We start from the raw sequence: 15,230 nt of genomic DNA on the forward strand, positions 1-15,230 counted from the left end.
GTCATGATCCCAGAATTCACCTTGTACCTGTGCTTGAAAAGCCATGGACCTCTATTCCTGGCACAGGATTCTTCCTCAGGTATCATATGATCCAGTTTCCCTTGCTATCTGATAGTGGCTAAGTAGTTTGCCATGGCCACTGAAGTGTTGAAAGTGCAGATTTAGGGCATGTCAGTGGGATAATGGCTGCTAAACAGTGCAATGATGCTCATAAGAAGTAGATCATTGGAGATTGGAGGTAGGGATACAGAGGTGCATTTCTGGGGAACAGGGCAAGGCATATGGAGGCTGGTGTAGGAAACAAGCAGAGGAAGAGGAAGAACACCTGACTATGTAGGCAGGGGAGTAGAAGCGATCATACATGGAGGATAGGAGGACAAAAGACACCTGCCTGCAGAAAGGAAGCAGGGGAAGGCGCATAATACAGCTTATAGACTATATACCTTAGGGATAGAGTTCAGGAACATGAACAGGTTGTCCATTGTATTGTTCAAAGTGACGAAGCCTCCGCTGATTCCCTGTGATATCTGACGGTTGCTGACATACGCACAAATATCCCCAGCCCTGCAGTGAAGGAAGCAGGCAGAGTTGAGAGGACAACGCTTCATACTGAAGTTGCTTCTCCTTGTCCTCAAAGAGGAAAAGCTAGTAATATCATGCAACCAGTCAAAAAGCATAACCAACGAAGTTGTGACTTATTTATGAAGTGTCTTGTTTGACATTGTGCCATTTTGGGGGGAGCAAATGTGGGATACAGTGTAAGCAATGTGAGCAGGTAATGAGAGCCAGTGTGGTGTAGTGGTTAAGAGCGGTAGATTCGTAATCTGGGGAACCGGGTTCGCGTCTCCGCTCCTCCACATGCAGCTGCTGGGTGACCTTGGGCTAGTCACACTTCTCTGAAGTCTCTCAGCTCCACTCACCCCACAGAGTGGGGAGAATGTTAGCCGTTTTGAGACTCCTTCGGGTAGGGATAAAGCGGGATATCAAATCCAAACTCCTCCTCTGGTACCCCCGCAAAGGCAGCAGTAAAACTGCAGCATGTGACTTGCATGTCTGTGTGATTCGTCTCCAACTATTTACTCTGTAGCGCCCACTCTGTGCTTGCAACACATTGTAATCTTGAATGTATAGGTTGATTTTGGGGGTGCCTGGTGGATGCACTCCCCTTGCCCCTGGTCAGAGGTTAATCCAGGTCACTTTTAGATCCATTCCAACTTTATGATACTGAAATAATTCAGCACTTCATAGGCACCCTGGGTTCCCTCGAGGCTGCAAGAACCTCCTTAGAACTAGTACAAGGACAAATGGTGCAGAAAGGGCTCTGGCAGCTGCTTGTGCCTGTGGTGGCATGCTCCAGAGTAAAAGCCAGCCATGCCACAGAAGGCTCCTGGGAGTCTCCCTTCACACATTTATGCTCATGTGCCTCAAGGTTAATTAGTGACCGGCTGCTCATACTTGAACCATGTGCTGAATTGATAGGAACAGTGATGCTGGAGGTCAAGTCTGACTGGAAATAGTGTCATTCATCATTTCCCCTGGACTCCAATGTAACTCTGTAGTTGTTCAGTGAGGAGATATACTTGCTTGAGAACTGGCAAGAATTAAGGCCTACTTTGATCATACTGCACTGCTAAACGTCTCTAGTGGCTAATCTCCCAGCTCCCCAAAGGTTTGGAAACTCAATCTCTGCTGCCAGAGCTACTAACCTCAACTTTTCATTTCACACAAAAGAAGTAGCTTACACGCACAGTGCAATTTCCTGTTGGGCCTCCCTGCAGGGACCATCCCATCCTCCCTCAGCTCCAAGAAGCCATTCCTTTGCACAAGACCATCATAAAAGCCTGTGGGCAGACTTAAAAGTGATGCCAAGTAGACAAATAAATTGTCTCATTTAAACTAGACCTGCAGCCACTATGTGTACAACATCAGCACATAAGAAAAGTGCCCACCTGGCCTACAAACATTGTACATGCAGGTGAGACAAGCCAATTCATATCCGACAGCTAAGCAGGTGCATCTTGCTTGAAATTGGGTCCGAATGGCAGTAGCTGTATAGTTGGGGGCTGCTCCATCAGCTGACCTCCCTTCCAGCTGAGTTACCAGGATGGAGGGTGGGAGGTAAGGTCAGCATGTTGCAAGCATGCTGGCAGAAGCACCAGATTGGCTCCACTGGTGCATTTGCACTGCACCAACCTCATCCCTCAAGGGGCGCGGGTGGCGCTGTGGGTTAAACCACAGAGCCTAGGACTTGCTGATCAGAAGGTCGGCAGTTCGAATCCCCACGACGGGGTGAGCTCCCGTTGCTCAGTCCCAGCTCCTGCCAACCTAGCAGTTTGAAAGCATGCACTTTTACATGCTTAGTCGGCTTAGTCATGCTGGCCACATGACCCGGAAGCTGTACGCCAGCTTCCTCGGCCAGTAAAGTGAGATGAGCGCCACAACCCCAGAGTCTTCCGCGACTGGACCTAATGGTCAGGGGTCCCTTTACCTTTACCTTTAACCTCATCCCTCAGCCATTCTGTCGCAGTATGCTGTACTGACTCAGTCAGAGGGAAGTCAGGTGAGCAGCACAGCCTCACCATGCTGTCCACTACTGCTGAACAGGCAATGTAAACAGACTGGAATAAACTCCTTGCTGAACTGGTCACAGCAATAACCCACTCCCGCCCTGTTCGTTGATGCTCAGTATAGTACTCAACTCACACGAGAATGGTAGAGACAGCTAGCAGGAATGCAAATAATGTCCGCCTCTTGCAATTGGTGTTTTTCGTCTGCTTCTGGTACATGGAGCCGCCGCAGTGCCCACAGCAGCGGCAGCAGCAGAAGAACAAACCCACCAGGGGCACAAGGATGATGAAAAGAAGACCAATGACAAGGCAAACGAGGAAGCCTGCTTGGTATACAAACATCTAGAGATGGGGAGGGGAGGAGAGAAGAAAACAAACAGACACAGTAGTCAGCTAGTATGATCATTCAAAGATGCTGACACCTCCCTGCCCCAAAATAAAAGGGTGAAGGGCTCAGCACAGGGTGGTCCCCAGGAGTCCACTGATGGTTCTTCTTCAAAAACAATCTGGATTTATTAGAATGTTTTCTTCACCATGTACTGGACATGAAGTTTGTTATTCTGGAGTCCACTTTGCTCATCTAGAGGTAGTGACCTAGCAGCATATACCAGGGCTTACAGGCTTCTACCCCTGCTCCTGCATTCCTGGCAAGGATCAGGCTGCTCTTGTTAGTCATCAGGGTATATGTGTACTTGCACAGGGCACTGCGTTCTTGCACTCGGGCTTCAAAAGTTCCCACCCAGAGTCACACATAATCACAGGTCCAGTAATCCCTATGAACAACGTGGCTGTGGAAGCTCAGACCTCAGAAGGTCTTTCCTCCTTAGCCTTCCAGGATAATGTAAACTGCGCATGCTAGCACCAAAAGTGTACTAGGAAGGCATGGCACTGTCTAGGCAAGCTTGGCCTAGTCTGATCCTCCAAACCAGGATTTTTTCTGGACTTCTTCCCTAGCACTCTCCTTCCAACGCCACAGCTGATCTTAATTTCACTCTCCTGAAAGAGGGGTCATCATGCATCCCTGAGTCCCTATCAGAATCTTTACTGGGTTTATTAAGCTTGCAGAGGGCAACTGAGAATGTTTTCATTTGTACTGTTTATATATTTATTGAGACACTGACCACGTTTGACTTCTAGGTGAAGTGTCAACCTTTTGGTGTTTGCTGAGCCTACCAACCAACATTTCCTTTTCATCCCTGTCCAGGTTCACCAACTGCCACCCACTAGCCTCTGAGTTCCATGACCCAATACAAAAAATAAATAAATCACCTCTTTATACACTGCTGGGTCTGTGAAATTAACCTGGCGCTGGATCAGGCGAGTCAGAAGATCTGAGGAGAAGAACAGAGGGGTCAGCAGTGGCGGGGAGGGGGAAGAGGGAATATACCATCACCTACATTATTGGACATTTGTGCATCACGCAACACTGAGATCTCTTTAGAAATTCCTACCTATAGCCTAAGTTACCAGAATGAGGCCCTATTTTCTCCAGCTGTCCTTCTCCAAAGCTCTCCTGCTATAACCCGTTTGAATGACTCTGTGCACATCACATATGAAATTTCTTTCTCTCTTTTTATTTTGTGCCACGGGCTATAGTGCTCAACAAACATTATGCTGATAGAAAAGAAACTCCCCCCCCCCCTTTGCAGCCCAAGTTAAGCAATACCCCACTGTACCACTAAGGGGTGCCATACTGTATGCTTACCAAACATGGCTTCTGAGCTTCAACAGCTCTGAAGAGAAAATATAATTTGGAGAAAAGGGATCATTTTGCTGCCACAAAACAATTGGCAGTCGGAAACCCTTGTTGATCTACTGCAAATCACTCAAAGATCTACCAGTAAAGCTAGATCTGCCTTCTGCCCACTCTGATCTAGCAGGTAAAAACATAAGCACCTAAGATGAGCCTCGCTAAACCAGGCCAACGGCCCACCTATGTATTCTTGTCCCACTACTGAGCAGCTGGTTCTAGCCTGTAAACATATGGGACTGAGAATATCAGTTTCTCCAGGTTTTAGGTAAAACTAGCAGGCTTGTTGGACCATAAAGAAGAGCTGGACCATAAAGAAGGCTGATCGCCGAAGAATTGATGCTTTTGAATTATGGTGCTGGAGGAGACTCTTGAGAGTCCCATGGACTGCAAGAAGATCAAACCTCTCCATTCTTAAGGAAATCAGCTCTGAGTGCTCACTGGAAGGACAGATCGTGAAGTTGAGGCTCCAATACTTTGGCCACCTCGTGAGAAGAGAAGACTCCCTGGAAAAGACCCTGATGCTGGGAAAGATTGAGGGCACAAGGAGAAGGGGACGACAGAGGACGAGATGGTTGGACAGTGTTCTCGAAGCTACAAACATGAGCCTGACCAAACTGTGGAAGGCAGTGGAAGACAGGAGTGCCTGGCGTGCTCTGGTCCATGAGGTCCCGAAGAGTCGGACACGACTAAACGACTAAACAACAAAAGCAGGCTTGAAGGGACGTGGGTGGTGCTGTGGTCTAATCTACCTGTAGTGACTTTGGGTGGTATTCAACTGAATTTTACCTACTGAAATGAACAAATGTGACTAAGTTAGGTTCATTCACTTCAACGGGTCTATCCTGAGTAAAACTTTGTTGAATGCCTCCCTTTGTTATGCAAGGAGGGAAGTTGGGTGATCACCACCTAGCAGGTAAGACTCATCATTGTACACAATCAGATTTAAAACCCAGGAAAAAGAAAAATGCACTGACAGTAAATTGAGATGTGATTCACAGAATTACATAAACACAAATAAGCAGTGTTGAGCCTCGTAGGCTGCAGGCGAAAGACTATGGGGCTATGACACCAGGATATGATCTAAATATTAGTCTGCAGGGTAGCATTACTGAACGGGAAGTTCCTGCATTAACAAAAGTTGTGGGCGCGGTGGGGGGGAGATTAACAGCAGCACTTTTCCTGTGCAACGGAAACACAGCGACTAGTTCTGGTGCTTTCATTCTAAAGTTGCGAGTTTTCAAGAACAACAAGATGTTAAAAAGCACTGGAAAGCACAGAAACATCAAAAAGTCAGAGTCCATTTTATGCCGAATATTTATCTAAATATAGCAAGAAGTATGCCAAGGCTCAGGTCTGGCTGAGGACAAGCTGACTGACTGGAAACTGGACTCGTGTGGCACTGTGGGTTAAACCACAGAGCCTAGGACTTGCCAATCAGAGGGTTGGCGGTTTGAATCCCCACGACAGGGTGAGCTCCCGTTGCTCGGTCCCTGCTCCTGCCAACCTAGCAGTTCGAAAGCACGTCAAAAGTGCATGTAGATAAATAGGTACTGCTCCGGTGGGAAGGTAAACGGCATTTCCGTGCGCTGCTCTGGTTCACCAGAAGTGGCTTAGTCATGCTGGCCACATGACCCAGAAGCTGTACGCTGGCTCCCTCGGCCAATAAAGCAAGATGAGCGCCGCAACCTCAGAGTCAGTCACGACTGGACCTAATGGTCAGGGGTCCCTTTACCTTTACCTTATGCCAAGGCTCAGGTCTGGCTGAGGACAAGCTGACTGACTGGAAACTGGAATCTCTATTGACAGTATGGAGTGGTATGGAGACAGGAGAGGGGATGGAGAAAGAGTCTCTGCTACATGTCCGATACAAACCAGTGTGTGCAGACCTCACACCAGAGAGGGTTAGGAAGCTTTTCTCTTCATTGGATAGAATAGCCTTATAAATGTGTGCAAACAACCAGACCACAGAAAGTTAAATCGGAGCCAAGGCCTGCATGCACAGGACACACACACAATGCCCAGGGCTCCGTTTTGGAGTGTGTAAAATAACAACAAAGCATAGGGGTGCCTCCAGGGAGGAAAGCACGGTGAGCTTCAAAGACCTTACTCTCTGCCTCTTATAGCGGAGGATACTTTCCAAGACTGTTTAACATTTTATACTAATCTTTCAGCATTTAAGTGCATGAGGCAGTGTCCATTAGCTGTTGCTGCAAAGAGGCAAGCAAACTGGACTCTATTAACCAGGCAGGCTGCAGGCTACCAGTGATGGTCCCCATAAGGATGACCTCAAGGGATAGGAACCCTTTTGGTTTCTTCCCTTAGGGGAAACATTAGGGGAGCAAAGTATGCACCCCCATGAAAGTATCAGATAGATGATGAAAGGCCCCTGAGAGAGAGGCAGGGAAGTGAAGATATCCCAGGGTGAAAAACGAGAAGAAAGGGAAGGCGGGATTAAGAGCTAGTTCTGTATACAGAAAAGTATGTGCGTTTGTACACTATTTCTGCACTTTAGATATCCAGCAGGTTTTCCTCTCCCATATTTATCAAGAGGCTATTGTTCTTAGATATGCGCTACCTGAGATAAGTAGGCAATAACTCCGTTGAGTTGTGATGTTCACCGCTGGGAAGACATTGTGTATAATTTGACATTACTGCTTAGTATGTCTTGCTCATAAAGTATTATGTACTATTATATATTCTCCACTACAATTCATAATGCGCAATAATTGGTATGTATATAAACTTTTTTTTTAATTGTATGGATATTTAGTAACGTATTGACATATATTGCTTATTATGTTCTATACTGTAAATCACCCTGTGGTCATTTGATGTATATAAATTAATAAATAAATGTAAAAATAAATAAATAAACTGCTACTAAGAAAATTCAGCATGCAGCTCTTCTTGAGAAACTGGGGGTGGGGGGTGGGCATGGCTTTCAGTATGGCTCTCTGCTAGGCTTGAACCCCACTTCCTCTGACTCCAAGAAAGTACAGGCTGTAGCCATCTTTGAAAATATGACTGTGATTAAATCATCAGAACATCAATAAATGGCTCAGTATTCTTAGCAGTATTGCAACAAAGGCAGCAATTTTTAGCCCTCATGCCAGAGAAGCTGGAAAATGCAACCACAAAAATAAAGAAACCACATCATAAAAGAACATAAAAGGTCAAAATGTGTAAACCCTGACTCATGATATTTGAACGCCCAGAGTGGACAATGGCCCCACACAACTTGAGGACGTGGCTCTGAACCAAGCCTTTAAAAACTTTATAATGCTTACTGTGGATCCATGTGGATTTCGGAAGAGAAGATTGCAACAAGAGGTGCTGTCATCCAGGACTCTGTGGCACAGTTCACACCTGTGAGCCGGGCTCCTGGTTTATTCCTCCCAGACAAGCCATGAGTGGTAAGCCACAGAACAAGCCTTGGCTACAGCTCGTGGCTTTTCTGGATTGAGACAAACTGTGAGGTTCAGATGTAACCCTAAGACAAACCATAGCTTGCAGCAGGAAGGCAGAAAGAGCAAAGCAGCTTGCACTTTTCTTTCCAGTAACCCAAATGTTTGCTCATCTGTGCCAAGCCACTATTTGGTTTAGTGTGATTGTATAATGGGCCATGGAGTCCTTGGTGACAGCACTTCTTGTTCCTCCCTCCCAAGACATCCACCTTCCCCTTCCAGTTCCTCCTTCCTGGTCCCATTTGCCATCTCTCTTGGCTCCATTCTTTCCCTTCCTCCTCCCCACCCCCCAAACACACTTCTCTCTTCTGCATCTGGGAATCAGATCACTTGGGGAATTTTTCTAAAAGAGAAGTTAATGATTGACTGAAGCTGGAACAGCTCCCTTGCTGCAACCAGATATATTGGTACCCATGCATTCTATGAAGAGTGCCATTCCTGCCAAAGTGGGTGGAGTACTGACATCAAACGAATATTCCTATCTGCTTTGGCTTCCCTTGATGACCTGTTAAATCCCATTGCCCTCTCAAGGCTTGGGATAAAATAGCTCAATTCCTCACTCCCTCTGCCCCACACTTCTTACAGAGGACTTAAGGGTACAATTTTCCTGTGGAATCCATTCTCTGCCTAGTTTATCCAGCCACCAGGGGCTACATCTAATCTGGATGAAAGGTATATTTTAAAAAATCACTACTGAGGGCATCAGGGGTTTATGATGGAAGGACAGAAAAATATGCTGGGGTGTCTATTTCTGACTGGGTTCTGCAGTTTGGCAATGTCCATGCTAATGGCTCTTCAGGTTGCAAACGCGCTGCACAGTGAAGTACTGCCTAACCAGTCTTTGTATAACTATGTGAGACTGCCAACAAAAACATGGAGGTCAATTAGACTGATCCAGTTGACATAATTGGACTGCCAACAAACATCTGAGAGAGTCTCCCACCAAAACCTCTTGAGTAAACTTAGCAGTCATGGGATAAGAGAACAGGTCTGCTTATGGAATGGCAAGTGATCAAACAATCAAAAGCAGAGGGAATAAACAAATGGGGGAAATAAGCCATGAAGGCCATCCTGAAGGACTTTCTATTGTGAGAAGCAATATTTAACTTGTTCACAAATTATCTGGAGGCAGGTATGAGATTTGCAAATGACCGCCAAAATATTCAGCATAGTAAAATCCTAAGGAGACTGTAAGGTACTCCAAAAGGATCCCTCAAAACTGAAGGGACAGCAAAATGACAGATATTTGGTTCTTATGCTGTGTAGCATATGTGATCTGGACAATAAAACCCAACATTTCACAGATAGGCTGGTGGGTTCCTAAACTGGCCATAATTAGCCAAATTTAGGGACTGTGGCAGATAATTCATTGCAAATATAAACCCAGCAGGGAGCACCAACAATGGCAGCAAATGGCATGTTAGAAGCTGTTAGGAACGGTTCTGAAAATGAAATGTTTCCCCGCACACCTCATTCGGCCCTTATACAGCTTCATAAAAGCATTGCATCTTTTAATCACTATTAGCTACAATGGCTAAAAGGAACCTTGCTTGGCAGAGGCACAAGGCACAGAGTAGGGAACCTCAGGCCCAGGGGCAAAATGTTGTCCTCCAAGCCTCTCTATCTCACAGTCAGAACTCTCCCCAACCCCTTGTTGGCTCTCCTCTGCAGACCTAATGTTTTTTTGCCTGGCTGGAATGAGCCCCTGAACCCTGGTAACACCTCTTGCCTGCCTGGATGGATGAAAGAGAGTTTGAGTGCGTGTTAGGAAAATAGCCTTATCTAGGAAAAGTAATATTTGCATTAATTGCTCTACTCACGTGTGCCTTTTTCCACACCCATTACTGGCATGCAACCCTTGGAAGGTTGCCTGGAAGGGAATGTGGCCCCAGGACTGACAATGCACCCCCCCCCCAGCAATAAACCTCTGAATACCATATATGGGGACCAACAACAAAGAGGAAGCTTTTGGCTTCATCCCTTACCTGAAGCATCCAAGATGGCCAGTCTTGGAAGCAGACCCAGCTAGACCTTCAAACTAATCCAGCATGGCTGTTCTTAGGCTGGACCTTGTTCATTTCCCCCCCTTTAGATTTCACGTGCCCCCAAAATACACTATGAAAACCTGTATTCCTGTACATACGCCCAAACTTAAAACAGTATACATCTGCCTTTTTTAAAAAAATCTTATTAAGTGATCCATGAGTTGGAACTGGTCTTTGCTTTTCTGGAGAATTTGTGGATGAAGTAAGGCTCCAGCATTTCCCAGCAAAGGTATTTTTGTGCTTTGTTCCTCTTGCCAGTCTTAATTTGTGAGTCAATTTTTCCCATAAGGGCAGGGATCTTATTCATACCTAACCAATTTGATGGTTTGAAGGTCAAAAGGGGCACCAATCCTCACTAGCTATTACAAACCATTAAATTGTGACTAGCTAAACAAACCACAAACCATTAAATTGTGACTAGCTAAATCATTGATTTTAGGAGTCTGTCTGTATCTGGTCTTTAAAGGAGCAGGAGTCAGTAACTGTTGGGAAGGTCATGAAGTTAAGGTTGCTGACCACAAACAGAACATGAGTCAGCATGCAACACACTGCTACAAAAAGAGGACCCAACAACGTTTTAAGTTGCATCACAAGAAGATAAGAAATCATAATCTCAGGGCCTTCTTCGTGATTATCCCAGATAACACAGCCTACCTCAAGGCCAAACTAGATGAAGCAAAGGCTGCCACGCTTCTTTAATCATGTCTCCCTCCTATTCATATATAACACAGAGAATGAGGGACATTTTTAAATGACAAGGCCATGCTGGTGGTGTCAGGTGACCTGTGCTCTGACCTCAGAGAGCCTTTAGCTGTAGTTATCCATGCTCTGGTAACTTCCAGGTTTGACTACTGGATTGGACTGTATGTGGGGCTGCATTTGAAGGCTGCCTGTAAACTGCAGTTATATGCATAGCTGTCAACATTTCCCTTTTTTTAAGGAAATTCCCTTATTCCGAATAGGATTCCTCGCAAGAAAAGGGAAAAGTTGACAGCTATGATTATATGTGAAATGGGCAGAGATGCAATTAAACAAATCATTGGTAGTGAGGGGCCATTTGTATTTTCTGTCACCGGAACCAATATGTTCAGAGCTGTCTCTGGATACTCCCTCTCTCTTTCTCGCCAGAGACCTCTAAGACCTTCTGCTGGAGTTTTACATGAAAGTCTGGCACCATTGATTAGAAAGCTTGACACAGCTTGGAGGTTTATCATGCAAAATGCATATGGGCAGGCTGAAAGTTAGTTATGTGGCTCCTCTTAAACTGCACAAAGACGTATACAGAAACAGGAGTGGGTGTGGACTTTTGTTTTGCTGCAGGGTGCCTGCTGCTTCCCTCTGCCTTCCCTCCTCAAAGGACACACACAGTAGTTATAAACTTGGTGCCTATTGTCTCCTGTGCTTCAGACACAGTTTTCCTTTTATGTTGTTTTCTCAAGTGCCTGCATGAATTTGTTCAAACATTTGTTCAGCAATTTATTTTTCTCTTTAAGTAGTTTTTTTTTTACACTTAAAAACAACCTGTTCTGGCGATTGGCACAGGAGCCTGAAACAAGCAAGCAGGCAAATGGAGCAAGGAGAGAAATAAAAGCTACATTCCTGTGCCCACTTACACAGGAGCATTTCCCATTAAGCTCACTGGAGCTTACTTCTGCACAGACATGCACAGAATTGCACTGCATGCTGTTCTCTCAGTAGATATGAAGACTCTCCAAAGGTTGGCTCATATTTTTTCAACATTTGAGGAAGGAATATTGCACAATAAACGCACCCAGCAGCTAATGGTATGTGGCTTCTATCTGCCAGACTCACTGATGTGTAAATTACGGTATGCCCCATCATCTCCTCCACCCACTTTTTAGTCATACTGTCACAAGTATGGACTCCAAAAGCAAAAGACACAATATCTCATCCTAGCATAGTAAAATACAGTACAGTTTTCTGGTTGTATCCAAAGTCATCCCCTTAGTACAATAACTTCCACAAGAGTAATGGGAATTCCTCTCCCTCTCATCTACACACTCGCAAATCTGTTCTGGGGTTTTCCCCAATCCTAAAGAACAGAGTGTGGGTGTACATGGGGACAGGCAGTCCTGCTGTACAGGTGGAACTCCACACACTAACAGACCAACTTTGCAGGGTACAGGCCTTTGTCTCCAGCACTAGGTTAACAGCACATCCCTGTATTGTGCCATAGCAAGGTACTGGAAACTCAAAAGTTGTTTGCCATCCACACCTCTTATCAGTTATCAATTCTTGTCTCATCCTGGGAAAGTTGTCAACTGCAACATCTATCCCAAAGGCAACTTCTCAGTACGTGCAGGTCCTGCCAACTAAACACAATGTGTTCCCTGAAATCGTTTGTTTGGCAAGCATTTGAATGACAAGTCATTGATCTCCATTTATTCCTATGGGGAAATATATAACGCATTCCTGATCACTGAATTCTGACTCCCCCCAGCCCCGCAAAAATTAAACCAGGAAATCCCTCTGCAAAATGCACTCTGATTTGTCCCATCAGTTTCCCCTCTCTCCAACAAGCAAACAAGGAAGGAAAAAATGCTCTCGGTTCTGAGATCTGAATCTGTGATGTGTATAGCGAGGTTCAGGTGTTAATTCCTCATGTTCAATAAGTGAATATTCACCTAGTGGGTGCTTGGAAAGTGGGACCTGTGTGCATAATGGAGAAAATAAGCTGTTGATCACAGTCTTTGGAGAAGATATGTTTTCCCTTCACAGGCTCATAACCCAATTTTATTCTGTACCACAGTAGCCCTTGATCATAGGGAAGACCTGGTCTGGCAAAACCTGCCTTGCTATACCACTTACCTGCTGGGAAGGTGTTGGGTTGTACCATCCCTAGGAAGGAGTGCACCATACTGTACAAGTCCAGCAGACCACCACTTGGGCCAGTGGGTTGTGGGTGATATTGAGGTTGTGTGAAGTTTTGCAGAGCCATCTTGGTAGTAGAAATGCAGGGCCCTTTCAAAGTTCCTGGGCAAGCTCAGAAAGATCCTGAGGAGCTTCAGATCATTTCCTTCACAGGAATCCCTGCCCGTGCAGTGCCCTAGAAGGACAGCTGGCCTCTGCAATGGTTTCTTTTCACCCTTCCCTTGGATGCAAAGGATTTGAGAATTTTGCCCCACCAGACCAGGGAGCTCAACTGCCTGCCTGCAATAAAGCAAAGGTGTTAGTGAGTTGGTGCAGCTCAGAAGTCAACCAGGAAAAGACTGCAGTGGTGGTGGTGGTGGGGTGTGGACATGAAATAGCACCAACTTCCTTGTCCAAGTTGGGATGTGGGTGGATAATGTAGTCCACAGGGATGTTCTGGAGTTAGGACAGAGGACACAGAGGTGAAAATAAGAGGCCCTTAATGCAATCCACAAGCTCATGCCCTTAAGTCCCTCCTCACCCAATTTTAGCCAAATCATGCCACCCCATAACCTTCAAACAGTAGCTTAGGGGGCTGGCACAGAAGGTTAGGAGGCATATGCCCTACCTGTCATCTGAATACTTCCACCTTCCCTTCTGCCAACCTCAGTCATAGCCAACAGTATATGGGCAAGAGCACAGCAAGAAAATGCAAACGACTGCAAGGAAAGGAAGACTTCAGGAGTTCAAACACTGACCATGATGCAGCAGGGCCCAGTATTGCAGTCATGTCGATGAGTTCATTATTTTCTAACAACTTGTCCCAAGTTGGGGCCCTTCATACGCTTTGGACTACAACTCCCATTAGCCTCTGTGCTGGCTGGAACCGATAGGAATTGCAGTCCAAAACATCTGAAGGGCACCAGGCTGGGGAAGGCTGCTTTAGAATTAAAGCACAACAAAGCCATTTTTGAACCTTACATTTATGATCACCCCAAAATGGTTTGAACACTGGCTGCAGAGCTGCATCACCCAAATGAATTGTTCAGTTAGCAAACCTTTTCTGAGATGGAATGTGGCAAGTGATTTGTTATCATCACCATCACCACTGGATCTCTATGTATTTACCGGCAGTCGCTGCCTGACAAACCAAAATCCAACAGGTGACGCATTTTCCAGCGTAGAATTCAGCGGGGAGGGGACAACTTTATGTGCTTATTTTCTGCCTTCCTGAACTACAGAGTTCATTGGAGAAAAATAATCATGTCAACAGCACGTTTGTGTTTTTTAGAGGACTGCACATGAACCTAGAAGCTAGATAACTATTCTAGCTAAAGGCTGGAAATACTGTCCCTCTGAATATTACTTGGAAAGCAGAGGGAGGAAAGCAGGACAGAAGCTTTAGCCCTGCATCGCAGGGGGTTGGACTGGATGACCCTCGGGATCCCTTCCAGATTCAAAGCTGATGTGGAAGCTTTCCGGGGCCCCAGGCTCGTCACGGGGGCGGGGAGGGGGGCAGAAACAGGTGGCCGGACAAGATGAGCCTCTGGCCTGACTAGGGGCAGGAGCATTTCTCAGGTCCTTACGAAGCCCATGGCAGAAACAGCGCCTCTTTCGCGCCAAACTCGAGCCTCTACCACTCCAAGAACTAACATCCCAGACAGCAGCCCCCCTACTCAGGAAACACCAGCCAGAACCAAGAGGCGCTGCCAGAAGGATGAAACACACTGGCCGTCCCATCCGTCCCACCCTCCAAGCAACCCAGCTCGCACACTTCCTCCCGGAAAGTCCTTCTCACCGAAAAGTCTCCTCACCTGCGGCGCCCCAACGAGGCGGCACGGAGGAGGAGGAAGTAAGCGGCGCTGCCGCCGGCGCCACGGAGCTCAGCACCGGCTGTGAGGGAGGCACGGACTCGCCCTTCCCGCGACCCGCCAAGCGCCACTGTCCGCCGCCCGGGAGGGAGTTAGGAAAGTCTCAACTTCTCCTCGCGCGCTCCGACTCCCTCCCCTCAGCCCGTCCGAGAGATCCCACGCTTGGTCGCGCTCAGGCCGGAGAGAGGCAGATGGATTCAGAAAGCCGCCCAAACCACGCGCGCCTGGGGAAGGGGGGGGATTAGCCTCACCTGCCGCTGCCCCCTCGCGGACACTGGGGGGCGCGGGAGAAGGAGAGCAAAGGCTACAGCGAGGGCGCTCCGTCGGGCGCCGGTGCCCATAGCGGATTTCTCTCGGCGTGGAGCGAGGGGGCTGGACCCAGGAGAACAGCCTCACCTCCTTTCCAGTCCCCGCCCTGCCCTCCCTTCCGTTCCCCGGCCCGCCTGTCGGCCGCTTTCTCTCAGTCGGTGCTCTGGCCCCTCCCAGCTGCCCGTGCCCCCTCCCCGGCCCGGGAGCAAGCCAGGACATCCGCGCGCAACCCCTGCGCCCCCCAAGGCTCCCAAAGGCCGGAGCCCGCAGGAAACTCTTGAGCGCAGCCCCTTGCAGACTCGGGAGCTTTGGAGACTCTTAGATGCTCAAGGGAAGAGGGCGGGAGGTCC

General features: G+C 47.1%; 1 protein-coding gene across 4 annotated transcripts in view; it reads right to left on the reverse strand.

Annotated features, from left to right (window-relative positions):
- Nucleotides 1-14,974, reverse strand: part of LOC310707815 (prominin-1-A-like) — a 31,966-nt gene extending 16,992 nt beyond the window's left edge. For 2 of the 4 annotated variants that reach the window (XR_014526736.1, XM_083505212.1), the window contains exons 1-5: nt 14,823-14,974; nt 12,659-13,000; nt 3,837-3,898; nt 2,704-2,909; nt 444-564 (exon numbers count right to left, since the gene is read on the reverse strand). Coding sequence is in view for 3 of the 4 variants with exons in the window: in XM_083505212.1 (XP_083361338.1) it covers nt 444-564; nt 2,704-2,909; nt 3,837-3,898; nt 12,659-12,788 (519 nt within the window). In the remaining variant the exon portion in view is untranslated. Of the gene's footprint in view, nt 1-443; nt 565-2,703; nt 2,910-3,836; nt 3,899-12,658; nt 13,001-14,498; nt 14,726-14,822 lie in introns of those variants that run through there. The other 2 variants (XM_083505213.1, XM_083505214.1) reach the window with 2 other exon arrangements.
- Nucleotides 14,975-15,230: the final 256 nt, after the last annotated feature.

This window comes from Podarcis liolepis, assembly GCF_965112155.1.
Source record: "Podarcis liolepis genome assembly, chromosome: 5".
NCBI classification, from domain to species: Eukaryota; Metazoa; Chordata; class Lepidosauria; order Squamata; family Lacertidae; genus Podarcis; species Podarcis liolepis.